Raw genomic sequence first — 14,268 nt, forward strand, 5'->3', positions numbered from 1 at the left:
TCCTCAGCCCATTTCAGGGATAAATTTGTCAACCGTACTTAGCCTCCATATTCTTTTATTTATCAATATTATTGAACTTCTGCTATGTTCCAGGTCCTGTGATTATTTAGGCAACTGTAGTGCAGGCCTTTTCCTTGTGAGGCTCATGGTTAAGTGAGGATGATAGACAAAAGTAATTGTGATCTAGGATGATGTGCATTATAAACTTATTGGTCTAAGTTTTTGAGAGCACAGAGATCAGATTCTTTGTTTGGAGGTCTCAGAAATACCTCAAGAGAGGATTTGGCATTTTAAATGGTTCTTTAAGAATGAATGAGGGTTTCTAGTCAGATTAAGTGGTAATCAGATATTTTAGTTTATGGGAAACAGAAGCAATAATGTGAAAGAAATGACCCAAAAGTTCAGTATGGCTTCAATGGATTGTCTATGAGATCGTGAAGGCATTTTGTGCCATGCCAAGAAGTGAAATGCTTTTTAGAAACATACTTTTGGGAGCAGCATGGAGGATAGTCTGGAGGGTAGAGATTGGCTTTGAGAGGCCTGTCAAGAAGATGCTTCCACAGACAAGGGAAGACATGGAAAAGTCCTGGGTTGGTGATGGAAATGGAGGAAAAGGATCAGATTCAGCAGATAACATGAGCTAGAGTCAACTGGACTTTATGACCAACTGGATGATGATAATCAGAGAGAGGAAAAAACGAGGAAGACTGAGGTTCCTAGGGTCAGACTAGTGATTCCCTGAAAGGATGGCATTTGTGTTTGGTGAGTGAATACAGTCATGGGTCACTTGATAATGGGGATACATTCTGAGAAATGCATTGTTAGGTGATTTTGTCATTGTGCAAATACCACAGCGTGTGTTTATACAAACCTAGATGGTCTAGCCTATTGCTCCTGAGTTACATACCTGTACAGCATATGACTATACTAATACCACAGGCAATTGTAGCACAATGGTAAGTATTTGTGCATCTAAATATAAAAAAGGTATAGTAAAAATATGGTATTTTAATCTCATGGGACCACCATCATGTATGCAGTTTGTCTTTGAAATAATTGTACTAGAAAAATCACTTGAGGTTAAATGACCCCAACTCTGTTTCGCAGAGGGAGAGAGGATTTTATCCACACCCTGAACACTCATGCTGCGTGCTTGTTGCCTGTCATTATGCAGTGACATGTCCTCATGCAGTGCATGACTGTACTGAGTTCAGTTTGAATAGGTTGCACCTAATGTGTCAGGGTATATCAGGATAGAGGTGTTGAAAAGAAATTGGACACAAGGGACTGGAGGTTTGGGCTGCTGATAAAAAGCAAGCTCTTGGGTAGACACAAGAGCTGGAGCCATAGGTGCAAATGAGTTCACACAACGAACACCCTATCCCTGTGCCCAAGAAGCTTTGCACAGTGGTTGAGCCACATGGAGCAATGTGGGTGTTCAGGGTACAGATAAGACTCTCTTTCCCTCCCCCTCTGTGGAAGGGAGTTGGGTCCATTTAATCTTGTGATTTCCCTCATATGACAACTTCAAGTCAATGGCAATGAAGTAACAAAAAAAGTAATTTGTTTGCAAATTAATTACTTTGTGAATATTGCTACAAAATGTTATAACACCTCTGGGATTTTTCCATTTTCACGAAGAAATCAGTTTTAACTAGGAGAAAATCAATCTTTCATTTTTCTTATTATACATACTTAGAGAACCAAAGGTTGTCCCCTGCCCCCCCATAGAGCTCCTTGGAGAGTAGAAACAATTTACACATTGTGTGTGTGTGTGTACTCTTTTGGCTTTTTCTCCTTTTCTATCCTCTTCACAATTTTTTGTTTTCTTTCTTTTTTTCTCTCAAAATGTTAGAAATTTAGTTTACAGATGTGTTTATCTTATCTACTTTCCACACCTCTATCACCTCAATCACTTTTTTTTTTCTGAGTTGGAGTTTCACTCTGTTGCCCAGACTGGAGTGCAGGGACACGCTCCCGGCCACATTGCCTCGACCTGCTGGGCTCCGGCGATCCTTCCACCTCAGTCTTAGCCAGAATTACAGACGCACGATACCATGCCCAGCTAATTTTTGATTTATTGTGGAGACGGGTGTCTCGCCAAGTTGCCCAGGTGGGTCTTGAACCCGTGGGTTCAGGCAATCCACTCGCCTTGGCCTCCCAAAGTGCTGGGATTACAGGCTGAGCCACTGAACCAGGCCTGGATCACTTTTTTAGGTTTTAGATGCCTTTGGCAAGTAATGTAAATTTAGAAATGATGCATATATACAAAGCTACTAACCAGGAATCTAAAAATATTAACTAGTAAACTCATAAGAAATGGCATTAGTTTTATGAAAGGTGAAAAAGTGGTAGGAAGCACATTTTTTAAAATGACAAAATTTCTTCATAAAAGATCATATGTAACCAAAACTTAGTAAGACTTTGCCTCTCGTGTAACATTTCTGTGCTGTGCTAAGCTAGTCTTATCATTGTTTGATGACCAAAAATGTGTTTAATAAGCACTATCAACAATTGCAAACTCAAGAGATCTTATCTTTCTATCACTCTGAGACCTTTGTGGTGGTTTGTGGTTAGAAGTCTGAGTTAAGGAGAATAAAATTCACACTCCTGATTGGTCTTGCACTCCTGCATTGAGTGGGTCCTTCAGATGTTTCCAAAGGATTGTCAACCAGGAATAATACGGCTGCTTACAAAGAGTCCTGACAGGATGGATCCTAGCAAGATCATCTTATACTGGGGAAATAAAATAGTTTAGACATTAAAAGAATCAACTTGCAAATAACCTCTTCTGAGATATAGTACAATTCTCAGACAAATTATATTTTCTTCAGAAATTTTCTTAAACCCACAAAAGAAGCTGCAAATGCTCTTATTCTTTATAAATTTTGAAAACCTAAACAAATCATTTAATAGAAAGTTTCTCATTTCACTCTTGAAAACATTAGTCTATTGATATCAACAGGAATGTTATAAAAATCATAGTTAACAGCAGGTAACAGATTTGAGCCTTTTTGGGGAAGAATATACCCTGTCAGACATGATACAGATGTGATCAAGAAATGTGTTCTCTAGACTAATTATAATCTCAGAATTTCAACAACAACAAAAATATATGGGGAGCAAAACAAAACCTCATATGTAATATTCAGACTTAAGACTCATTACAGAAACAAAGAGTCAAATACCACATGTTCTCACTCATTAGTGGGACGTGAACATTTATCACAATAGCACAAGGGAGAGATCAGCAGTCATGGGATACTGCCAGGGGAGGAAGGAGGGAGGGCACAAAACAACACAATGGGTACCTGCTCCTAAACCAGGGGAAGTAAGGACCAGTTAGAGGCTCAAACTTCACCTACATGTAGATTACTGATGTATGTAATCCTGACTTGTACCCCACATCTTTGTAATAAAATGAAGTAAAAAAATAAATAACTACTAAATTTATAGTTAAAAAAAGACTCATCACCAGGATCCAAGAGCACATATTCCTATTTATGTTTTTTACAGTATATTAAGTGCTAAAATATATAGCATGGTGTTTGTATCACAAATCACTAATATGCTGTGTCTATAAAACATCTAGAAATATTATCACCATCATTGGTCCAGGAGTCCCTGTCCTGGTCTTATATTGGCCGATTTTAATGACTGTGCACTTTGGGGGATCCAAGTGATCTCCCAGGTTCAAACTTGTCTTCTCTTGTGTAGACATATAAGAACCAAGAGAATCATTAGTCATCCAAGTAAGGATCTGAGCCCAGTTGATACTTGCAGGTAAAGATACTTTCTTTAAAGTTCAGACAGATAATTTTCATTAGAACCTGATTTCCCAGTTAGAGATGTCTTATATGCATGATCATAGATCTTCACACACTTGTGTTCGGAAGAAAAGTGGCGTGGCACAACCCTGGGATAATGTCTCAGCTAGGAGCTATGTAATCCTTGGCAAGATACGTTTCCTGACTCCAGTTTTATTTGATAAATGTAAATGGAAAATGCAAAATGAAAGATTTAACCTGCCATATCTAGAAGCCCTTTTGGCTCTTATATTCTGTATTCTGTGCTTCATCTCCTCTTATGTATAATATCATTGTCTACATATTCATTTGTTCACCCATACAACCTTCCACCCACCCACCCATCTACACATCCATTTATCTGCCCATTCATCCATTGATTTATCATGCATCCATCCAGCCAGTCATTCAACCATCCATCCATCCATCCATCCATCCATCCATCTATCCATCCATCCATCCATGTATCCATCCAGTAAATATTGATTGTAACTTACTATGTACCAGGTGCTTACATTGTCAATCTATTACATAATAGATGCTTAGGATGGATTGATGAACAAGACCAACAAAATCCTTGATCTTAAAGCTTATCTTATAGTGAGATAGACAGACAATAAACAAGAAAGTAATCAAATAAACCAAATGATTTTAGACAGTGGTAAATACTTCATCTCAGGCAATATGATACAGAATTGCTTAGATGTGTACTTCAAATTGGGTTGCCAATGATGACTGAAAAAGTGTTGTTACTCTTGAATGATGACAAAGAAGCGGCCATATGAGGATCAGAGATAATTCTAGGCAGAGAAACGACAAATTCAAAGTTCTGGGAATCAACTTCATGTGTTTGAGGAACAGAAAGAAGGGCAGTGTAACTGTGGTGAAGTACGGTACTAGTATAACATGGCATTGGAGAGGTAGGATAGGTCATGTCTTAGGAAACCTGGGTAAGGAGTTAGATAGGAAGCTGGAGGTTTTATAAGCAGGACAATAACAGTAATGGATGATGTATGTTTGAAGATCATTCTGGCTTATCTGTGGAGAATGGATTGTAAATGGCTAGAGTAAAGCAGAAACTCTTGTAATTAGGAAGCTCTTGTGTGGTCCCACAGAATGATGATGGTTTGGGCCAGTTGCAGCTGAGATAGAGGAGAGGTGGATAGATTCCGTTGGACATAAAATAAAGGTATAAGAAGTTAGTCCTTCTTCCTGCAGACAGATTTTAGCAGTGGTCCTGTAAGACTCAGTCTTTAGTGACCACTGTCTAGCTTCATGTGGTTGTCTGCATCTATTATACTTCTGTTGGTTGTTACTAGTAACACTTGGACTATGGACTGAACCAGAAGTCTTTCATAAACCCAAGAAGCCATATGATCTTAGGCAAATAATTTATTCTATCTGGGCCTTTGGTTGTCTGTACATGAAATAATTGGACTGGCTGTATGATCTTTAAGTTCACCAGGTTTGACTGTGTATGATGCTAGGAAGAGGTTGAATCATGTAAGAAGCAGAGTGTGAAGGTAAGGGTGTTAATAGGATACTTGAAACATGGACAGACAATATCTATGAGAATTTACCAGAGATGAAAATGGTATGTTAGAAAGAATGAGGAGCATATCAAAGATGGTGTGAGAGACAATATTTTGGAGGAGGATTTGTTTTTAATTATTAAGAGGTGGTATGTGAAGAAGATGTAAATATAAGAGGAAGAGGAAAAAGCAAGAAGAAACAGATTAGTAAGGTCTACTCACAATTTTTAACTACTGGTATGGCAGAGGAATTGACCAAACAGATATGACATCCAATGAATCAGAACAAACATTGTCTATAAAAGGTGATGCTATCATGTCAGTGCTCCAGGCTGAATATGAGACTTGGAGATAAGGACATCCAAGGAGGAAAGGTCCTAGCTGCTTCTGCAATTACAAGAAATGGATGTATTCAGAGTTTCCTTAAACTGTCAATCCATTACATTCTTTAGTCATAGTTATAAAGGGAGTGTCTTCTTTTGATACTATCTTTCAAATGCTACCAAAGGCCAAGGAAATTTTGTACTTGGCATTTGAGCATTGTCTTAGTCCATTTTATGTTGCTATAACTGAATACCTGAAACTGGGTAATTTATGTAAAAAATGTATTTCTTACAGTTTTGGAGGCTGGGAAGTCCAACATCTAGGGGCCACATATGATGAAGGCCTTCTTGTTAGTGGGGGCACATCTCAGAGTCCCAAGGTGCTGCAGGGCATTGCATGGTGAGGGGGCTCTTGAGAGAGAGCGAGCCAATCTGACTTTTTATAACAGACTCTCACAATAACTAACCCATTCCTGTGGCAACCACTAATTGATGAACCTATTAACCCATGAAGGGATTAATCCATTCATGAAGAGAAAGCCCTCATGACCCAATCACCTCTAAAGGCCTCATCTCCAAATATTGTTACATTGGGATTAAGTTTCAACATGAGTTTCAGAGGGGACAAACTTTCACACAATAGCAAGCTTATCTGTTGAAAACATTTGAATCACAGACTTAGAATTACCATTTTCCAGATGAAAAGCTTAAACACTGGGTATGTGGAAACCTGAGTCAGTATCCTTATCACTAAATTTAATAATAAAATGGCAACCTAGGTAGTTTTTAAGTTAAAATAATAAAATGAATAATTAAGAGTGTCGAGGAGAAATGGCACGTTGGAATGCCATGCCCAGTTGATGTCAATGGCACACACTCTTGACATGCCATTCAAGAGAAACTGAAGCACAGCCTTCTAACCCTACCTAAATGCTTTTGTGGGTAAGAAAAATAGTCTCATTTGTTTTAATTTCTTCTAACTTGCTGGAATAACCCTTTATGCTATTGAGACAGAGAGGATTATGGGAATCTGACTTCTTCTCTGGAGGATTCACCCAACAGCAAAATCTTAGCTCTCTCAGTTGTTTATAGTTTTATCTGGATATGTTCTGATCCTGAATCCATAGGAAGTGTGTGTTGGAAATAATTTTGAGATTAAAAAAAAATCACTTTATTATTTCACAGATGAGACCGAAACCCAGAGGGATATCCTAGTCACAGAGCCTTGCTAGGGGCAGAAGCAGAATTTGCCCTGATTTCTTTGGGAATCACTGCAGTGCTCACACTGTGCTGCACTGACAACCATTCATTTCCTCTTGTGTTGGTGACAGTGTGGATGCAAGGCGGGGGGGCGGGGGTAGAACCTGCTGACAAAATCATCTTCAGTAATAGAGAGACAATGCATCTATGTCTGTGTGTATACACAGTGATCGTAGACACCTTTGCTCCAAGATCTTTTGTGGTTTGCTTGCTGACATTCTAGCCTCTGGGAAATTTGCTCTAAACATTTCTAAAGGAACTGAAAACCAGTTCACTGATTTTATTTTCTGCCACAGATAGTAGAGACATAAACATCAAAGCAAGAGTAGGGTGACATAATTAACTCTCAGATGGATAAAGTCCCAAGCAAAATACCCTTTATTTTAATCTAATATAGATTGCACCTGTTCTAATGCTGTCAGTTCTTTCCCCTTTGTTTTTTGTTTACATTGTTCCCTCTAGTTTGTAAAATGAAGCAGGCATTATTTTTCTTCTGTATACTTTTAAGACTTTTTATTGTAGAACAAAACATCCATACAGAATAGTGAAAACAACATAAATGTGTAATGCAACGAATATAAAGCATGCTACCTTATCCCCATGATCACTACAGGTCGAGAAATTTCTGATTCCAACTCTCTCTCCCTCTTTAGAAAAACAAAAGCAAAAACAAAAAAACTTAGACTGAATTTTGTGATATTCATTTAGTTGTATAATAATCTGTTTCTATTTTTTAGTGATTATGCAAAAAATTACAACATGTATATTTCACTTATAAAAGTTTCAAATTACATATACCTTCACTATCTTCCTAGTTAGTATGTTCTACATTGACAGGCAGTTTCTTCCAGCATGTTGAAGATGTGAAATATAATGTAAGATATAATTTTTCTCAAAAATATAATTACTACTGTTGGGATATTACCTGTCAGTCTAATAGTTGCTTCTCTGAAGGTAATCAGTCTCTTTTCTCTGGTTGCTTTTAGGATTTTCACTAAGATATATCTAGATGTGTATATTTTTTAAAGTCTGCTTGTGAATTGTTGGTATTCTTTAATCTATGGATTATGACTGGATTCTAAGTAATTTTTCCAACGTATCCTCTAATTCATTAATTCTCTCTTTCTCTATCTAGTATGTATTAAACCTATTCATTAAATTTTTAATCTCTGTGAGTTTTGGGGCCAATTCTAGTTGCTTCTTTTTCATATTAGTTGACTTAAAAATTTTTCCTGTGTACTGCAGATATTATTACAAGTTTGTCTTTCTTTGTTGTTTAAACATAATAAGCTCAATTGTTTTATTCTGGGAATCTGATAATTCAAATATATAAATTGTGGATTTGTTTTTGTGGTCTGTTGTTTCTGTTATTTCTTTGTTTTCTTGTGTGTCTCACTATTTTTATGGTGCACTTGTTATTGAATTTAAATATTTTCTGTAGGAATGACTTAAGGCCTAGGATGTAAATCTTTTCTTCTTATAATGATTTGCATTTTTACTTTCAAAATCCCAAGGGTAACAATAGTGTAATATCACCTTAAACAAAATTCAAAGCTTGAAGTTTTCTGGACCACTGAAGTCTAGAAGGTGTTCTGGACCATATAATCTGCATGAAGGCTGGCTTGTTTCCAGTTTATCTGTACTCTAGGGATATAACTCTTTGGGATCCCAAGTTATTGAGGAGAGGCTCTTCTATTAGATTCCTCATTTTGCAGTCTTTGGGAGTTGAGGCATAAAAACAAACATTTGAAGTTGGAAAAAGAGAACATGATCTCAGAGTAGAAGCAACTTCCAGGTTTTGCTTGTCTCTCTGGGTTCTGGTTCTGTTTTTGAATTTAACCTGGTAATTCCTCCTTCTTTGTGTCAGCTCTTTAATCTTTTAAACAATATTTTTAGGCATTTTATTCAACATCTTTGGTCGTTTTGGTGTGGGAATTAGTTTGAGTAATAGGGTCTTCCATTACTGAAAACTGGAACACTTGTTGTTATTTTCACCACCAAAATCTCCCAAGCTGAAAATCTATTTCCTAATAATAGTATATAAATTAAAGCCTAGAGTTACTAGAAAAATAAGTAATTGTGATGAATCTTAAATAAAATCAAGGTAACTAGTGCAAGCAGAGGTGTGGCAAGTGAACCCTCCTACATGATGCCAATCCTGTCATATATTTCACATAGCATAATGACAATCCATGGTGTTATAATAAATTTTAAACACTTCAACCAAATGTTTTTATTTACATAAAAGCAAAATGTTGATTAACCCTAATATCCAACATTAGTGTTAAGCATTGTTTTAACAAATTATAATAGATTATAATTATTATAGTCTATTATATAGTAATTAAAAAGGATAATTATGATGACTAGTTAAAAAAATGAATGTTTATCACATTAAATGACAATAACAGAATACAAAAGAATGTGTTACTATCTATAATAAGTATGTTTCTGGAAGATAAAGACCAAAAATATACAAATAATATTTCTCTTTCACTGGAGGACTAGGTAATTTTTTTCCTTAAAAATTATTCACTTTGTGTATTGTTTTCTCAAAAATAGAGATGGAGTAAAAGTAAAATTTTACTTTAAAACTTAAGTAAAACCATCATGCTAATAATTTTCCTAAACAATTTCAGCATGAAGTTCTGTTATATTAAAAAGAAAAAGAAAACAAAATGAAGACAAACAGCAGTTTGAATTTGTGGTCTAATAACTCAGAATCTGCAATGAGGCCAAAGCCATTTCAGTTTCTTCTTTCTGTGACCCCAATGTAGCTCACAAAAACAATCTTGGCTTCCTATAAGCTTAAATTTATTTTTAAAAATGGGGCCTGGTGTGGTAGCTTACATTTGTAATCCCAGCACTTTGGGAGGTCAATACAAGAGAACTGCTTGGGCCCAGGAGTTCAAGACAAGCCAGGACAATATGGTGAGACCCTGTTTCTACAAAAACTCATTTAAAAAATTAGCTGTGCACAGTGAAACACATCTGTAGTTCCAGCTACTTGAGAGGCTGAGGCAGGAGGATTGCTTGAGTTTAGGGGTTTGAGGCTACAGTGAGCCATAATTACACCACTGCATCACAGCCAAGGCAACAGAGCAAGACTCTGTCTCTAAAAAGAAAAATACAAGGAAAAACAAACAAAAATCTGGAACCTTACTATTACCATCAGACCTTGATTCAGTTCCCAGTGGATGAGGTAGAAAGAAAATATATTTATACATTTGAAAATTAATTTATATACATGTAAATTTACATATATTTATATACATTAAATACATGCATATTGCTTGAAAATTCAACTGTTCTTTTACTCTCCAGTAGGTGAGTATAATATAAATATATATGCATATGTAAATTATTCATTTTTAGTTTAAATTACTTTATACCTCAAAAGTGGCATTTTTCTGATTCTGTAATTAAAATGATAACCCATCCAACTCTACTATCTATATTCAAATGGTTCTCCACTCCTAACACCAGTTATGGTGCGTTACTACATATTTATTTGTTTATCATCTGCTACCCACATGAAAGCTACCAACAGGTATCTTTCATATTATTATTACTATTATTATTATTTTTGAGTTGGAGTCACTCTGTCTCCCAGGCTGGAGTGCAGTGGCACACTCATGGCCACCCCAGCGTCAACCCACTGGGCTCCGGTGATCCGTCTGCCTCAACCTTCCAAGTAGCTGGAACTACAGGCACTTGCTACCATGCCCGGCTAATTTTTTCTTTTAATTTATTGTAGAGATGAGGTCTCACCAAGTTGCCTAGGCTGTTCTCAAACCAGAGGGCTCAGGCAATCCACTTGCCTTGGTCTCCCAAAGTGGTGGGATTACAAGCTGAGCTACCAACCTGGCCTATGTTTCATATTAATATTCACATATAACAAGCAAGTTTCTAGTTAGTTTTTTTTCTCTAGGGCATCGTTTTACCTTGTATTCCTTTTTTGGGGGTCTTGTATGTGAAACCCTTTCCTTCTGGTTCAACAGAGATGATGTTATGAATAGAAGAAATTACTTTTATGTCAAAATATAGCTATTAGGGCAACATATCATAAAATGTCACTTTTGCTTTGTTTTCTTTCTTTTTATCCAGGAGAAATCAATGATTCTGCCAGTTATGAAATGTTTACATTTTACAATGGAGGTGTAAAAATTTTATGCAGATATCCTGAGACTGTCCAGCAATTTAAAATGCAGTTGCTGAAAGGGGAGGAAGCTCTCTGTGACCTCACTAAGCTAAAGGGAAGTGAAAACACAGTGTCCAGTAAGAATCCGAATTTCTGCCAATCCCAGTTATCCAGCAACAGCAGTGTCTCTTTCTTCCTGCACAACTTGGACAGTTCTCATGCCAGCTATTACTTCTGTGAACTATCAATTTTTGATCCCCCTCCTTTTCAAGAAGGGATTGTTAGAGGAGAATATTTGCATATTTATGGTAAGACACTGCTTTTGTCTTTGAAACTTGAGAATTCATATGTGTTTTGACAACTTTTCTCATTAATGAAAACAATCAGACAAATAAGTACCTTTTGTATAGGAGTACATAGTGCAGTTGATGACAATCACTTATGATGAAGATATGCAAGGGATGATTTATTATTTGTGATAATAATTAGTAGTAATCAGTAATATGCAATTTGATCCCATAGATTACTGAGTTGGAAATAGGTTATGTTATCTTTAAAACACACAGGCCATTAAAAATCAGGAAAAAAGTAAGGCAAACACCTAAACTCATGGCTTAATAATGGCTATTGGCCGGGCTTGGTGGCTCAGTCTGTAATCCTGGCACTTTGGGAGGCCAAAGTAAATGGATTGCCTGAGTTCGCGGGTTTAAGACCAGCCCAGGCAACTTGGTGAGACCTTGTCTCTACAATAAATCAAAAATTAACTGGATATGGTAGCGTGTGCTTGTAGTTCCGGCTACTAGGAAGGCTGAGGCAGAAGGATTGCTGGAGCCCAGCAAGCTGACATGGGGTTGGCTGTGAGCGTGCCACTGCACTCCAGTCTGGACGATAGAGTGAGACTCTAATTCAAAAAAAAAAAAGAGATGGCTATTATCTCTATTTGCCTAAGATTTGTTTTAGTGCTGTGTTTGTGGAATGAAGTGAGATGATTGAAAATTATAGTTTTATGACATTACTTTTACTACTAACTCTTTTGCAAAACTATAGGCAAAGAGCCCTTTTTATTAACCACTTTTGTGAGCATATATGTGCATAGTCTTTTAGATTTTAGTGTTTGGATCCTTGCTATAATACTGAGGTAATGTTAGTCTAATAACTTGCCATTTACTGGAGTTCATGATTGTAGTAAAGAAAAGGTTCATTTGATTAAACAACTTTTTAAAATTTGGCCAAATAAATTATGGCTCAGCATTGAAAGGGGAGATTTGATTTTCAGAGTTTTTCATTAACATATCTTTTTCTCCAACCCAGAATCACAACTGTGTTGCCAGCTGACGTTCTGGTTACCCATAGGATGTGCAGCTGTTGTTGCAGTCTGCACTTTTGGATTCATATTTACATGTTGGTTTATAAAGAAGGTGAGTAATTTCTGCCTTTTCTTGTATTTGCTTTACTGAGGTATATCAGTGATTATGAACTCATCAACAGTACACATGGCTCTTGCCAGAGTAAGATAATCAACAGGTAGACTACTCCTTCCCCAAGATATACCTACTAATTAATCTAATCACTTGGAACAGAAATTTATTCATTTGCTTATTTTATAGCCCATATATTCCAAAAAAGACTTGACTCAAAGATGTTTCTGATTTTTAAGTTTTAAGCATAGGCTGAAAATTTGACTTTAAGCTTCCTAAGAGTCAGAGCAGAGATGAAATGTTAGTCATAAAATGCTCAACTGGAAAGTTCCAAGCACTTGGTAGAAGAGCTTTGTAGGTGTCAGGAGTAGCTAAGAGGGGAATGGCCAATTTCCTCACATGGCAAGTTACTAGACTCTTTGCTTTTTTTTTTTTGAATTGGAGTCTCACTCTGTCGCCCAGACTGGAGTGCAGGGGCTGCTTCCGGCCACCGCAGCCTCGACCTGCTGGGCTCCGGCGATCCTTCCGCCTCAGCCTTCCAAGTAGCTGGAATTACAGGCATGCGCTACCACGCCCGGCTGATTTTTTGATTTATTGTAGAGACGAGGTCTTGCTGCCCAGGCGGGTCGCGAACCCACGGGCTCAGGCAATCCACTCACCTCAGCCTCCCAAAGGCACGGGATTACAGGCTGAGCCACCGAGCCCGGCTTGCCTCTTTGCTTTTAAAGAAAACACTTCAGGAAGACAAGACAACAACCAAAATCTCTGTACAGGGGGATATTCTTTTTAGTCACCCATGTTACAGGCTCCCAATCAAAGTACATATTCTGCTTCTCCTGTGAGTTTGCTTGTACTGAAGTCTACCCTCAATGTGGTCATTGGTCAGATGGTGTGTGTTGTGCCAGGCTGCAATTTGAAAGGAGAGGTAAGGAGGGATGAGGAGGAGGTGGGCCCCAGGAGCCATGAAGAAACAATGAAGGTGAAAATGAGAATGTTCAGGAGAAAGCTCTGTTTATGTAAAGCCCTTTCTCTTGTTCTCCTGCTTGGCCTAAACCCAGGAATCTGTCATATTACTATGCATTTGTCATATGCCACTTCACCAGAGACTAGAAAAGAGTGAAAAGACAAAGATGGAGACCGGGAGGAGCAGATAACAAACTGTGTTTCTGGCCTTTTCTTTCAGAAGTATCAGTCCAGCGTGCACGACCCCAATAGTGAATACATGTTCATGGCAGCAGTGACCACAGCCAAAAAATCCAGATTTACAGGTATAACTCCACTCAGTACTTGAGGGGAAGGGGGAGGTCTTCACCTTACTCCTGAAATTTTAACTTTTTTTTTTCAAGGAAGGGAAAATGTCTCTAAGGCCTAATTTTAGTATTTTCTATGAAAATCTGAATTTTCACTTTAACTGGACTTGCGTTTTCTGTAGTTTATTGACAAGATCAGGTGCATTCATAGTGGTATGACCATAGATGCTTTCTGTAGTATATTGAAAATAAATAAGTAATACATCCATAAACCACTACTGAAAATAAACACAGAGAGTTCATAAGCCACAATTATATCAAGACAATTTTCCAATTGATATTTTGAAAGTTGGAAAGATGAAGTCTTCCTTGTTGAAGAGTTCATTAAGTCATTCAATGAGCATTTATTGAATATCAGTTTAGTGCAAGTTACTGAGTGAATCACTATGAAGAAAACACAGATGTATGGGAATTCTGGGATTAAGAAGTGAGATCTGGGCTGGTGCTACCAGGGGGAAGAAGGAGAAATTGATGAGGA

At 37.3% G+C, this 14,268-nt stretch overlaps 1 protein-coding gene across 1 annotated transcript; it reads left to right on the forward strand.

Annotated features, from left to right (window-relative positions):
- The first annotated feature begins 8,531 nt into the window (after window positions 1-8,531).
- Window positions 8,532-13,771, forward strand: ICOS (inducible T-cell costimulator). The gene is made up of 5 exons (XM_008074332.1): window positions 8,532-8,560; window positions 8,717-8,742; window positions 11,026-11,370; window positions 12,374-12,480; window positions 13,664-13,771. The coding sequence occupies exons 1-5, from the start codon at window positions 8,532-8,534 to the stop codon at window positions 13,769-13,771; spliced, it is 615 nt and encodes a 204-aa protein (XP_008072523.1).
- The last annotated feature ends 497 nt before the right edge of the window (window positions 13,772-14,268 follow it).

Source organism: Carlito syrichta, unplaced genomic scaffold, assembly GCF_000164805.1.
Source record: "Carlito syrichta isolate Samal-C Ts95f unplaced genomic scaffold, Tarsius_syrichta-2.0.1 Scaffold316389, whole genome shotgun sequence".
In the NCBI taxonomy this organism is placed as follows: domain Eukaryota; kingdom Metazoa; phylum Chordata; class Mammalia; order Primates; family Tarsiidae; genus Carlito; species Carlito syrichta.

Excerpts from the sequence above, each read along its gene's own strand:
- ICOS (XM_008074332.1), top strand. The coding sequence starts at position 8,532 with ATGAAGGCTGGCTTGTTTCCAGTTTATCT. Across the intron at positions 8,561-8,716 it reads GGCTTGTTTCCAGTTTATCT|GTTTTGCTTGTCTCTCTGGG; the intron begins GTACTCTAGGGA and ends AGCAACTTCCAG. Across the intron at positions 12,481-13,663 it reads CATGTTGGTTTATAAAGAAG|AAGTATCAGTCCAGCGTGCA; the intron begins GTGAGTAATTTC and ends CTTTTCTTTCAG.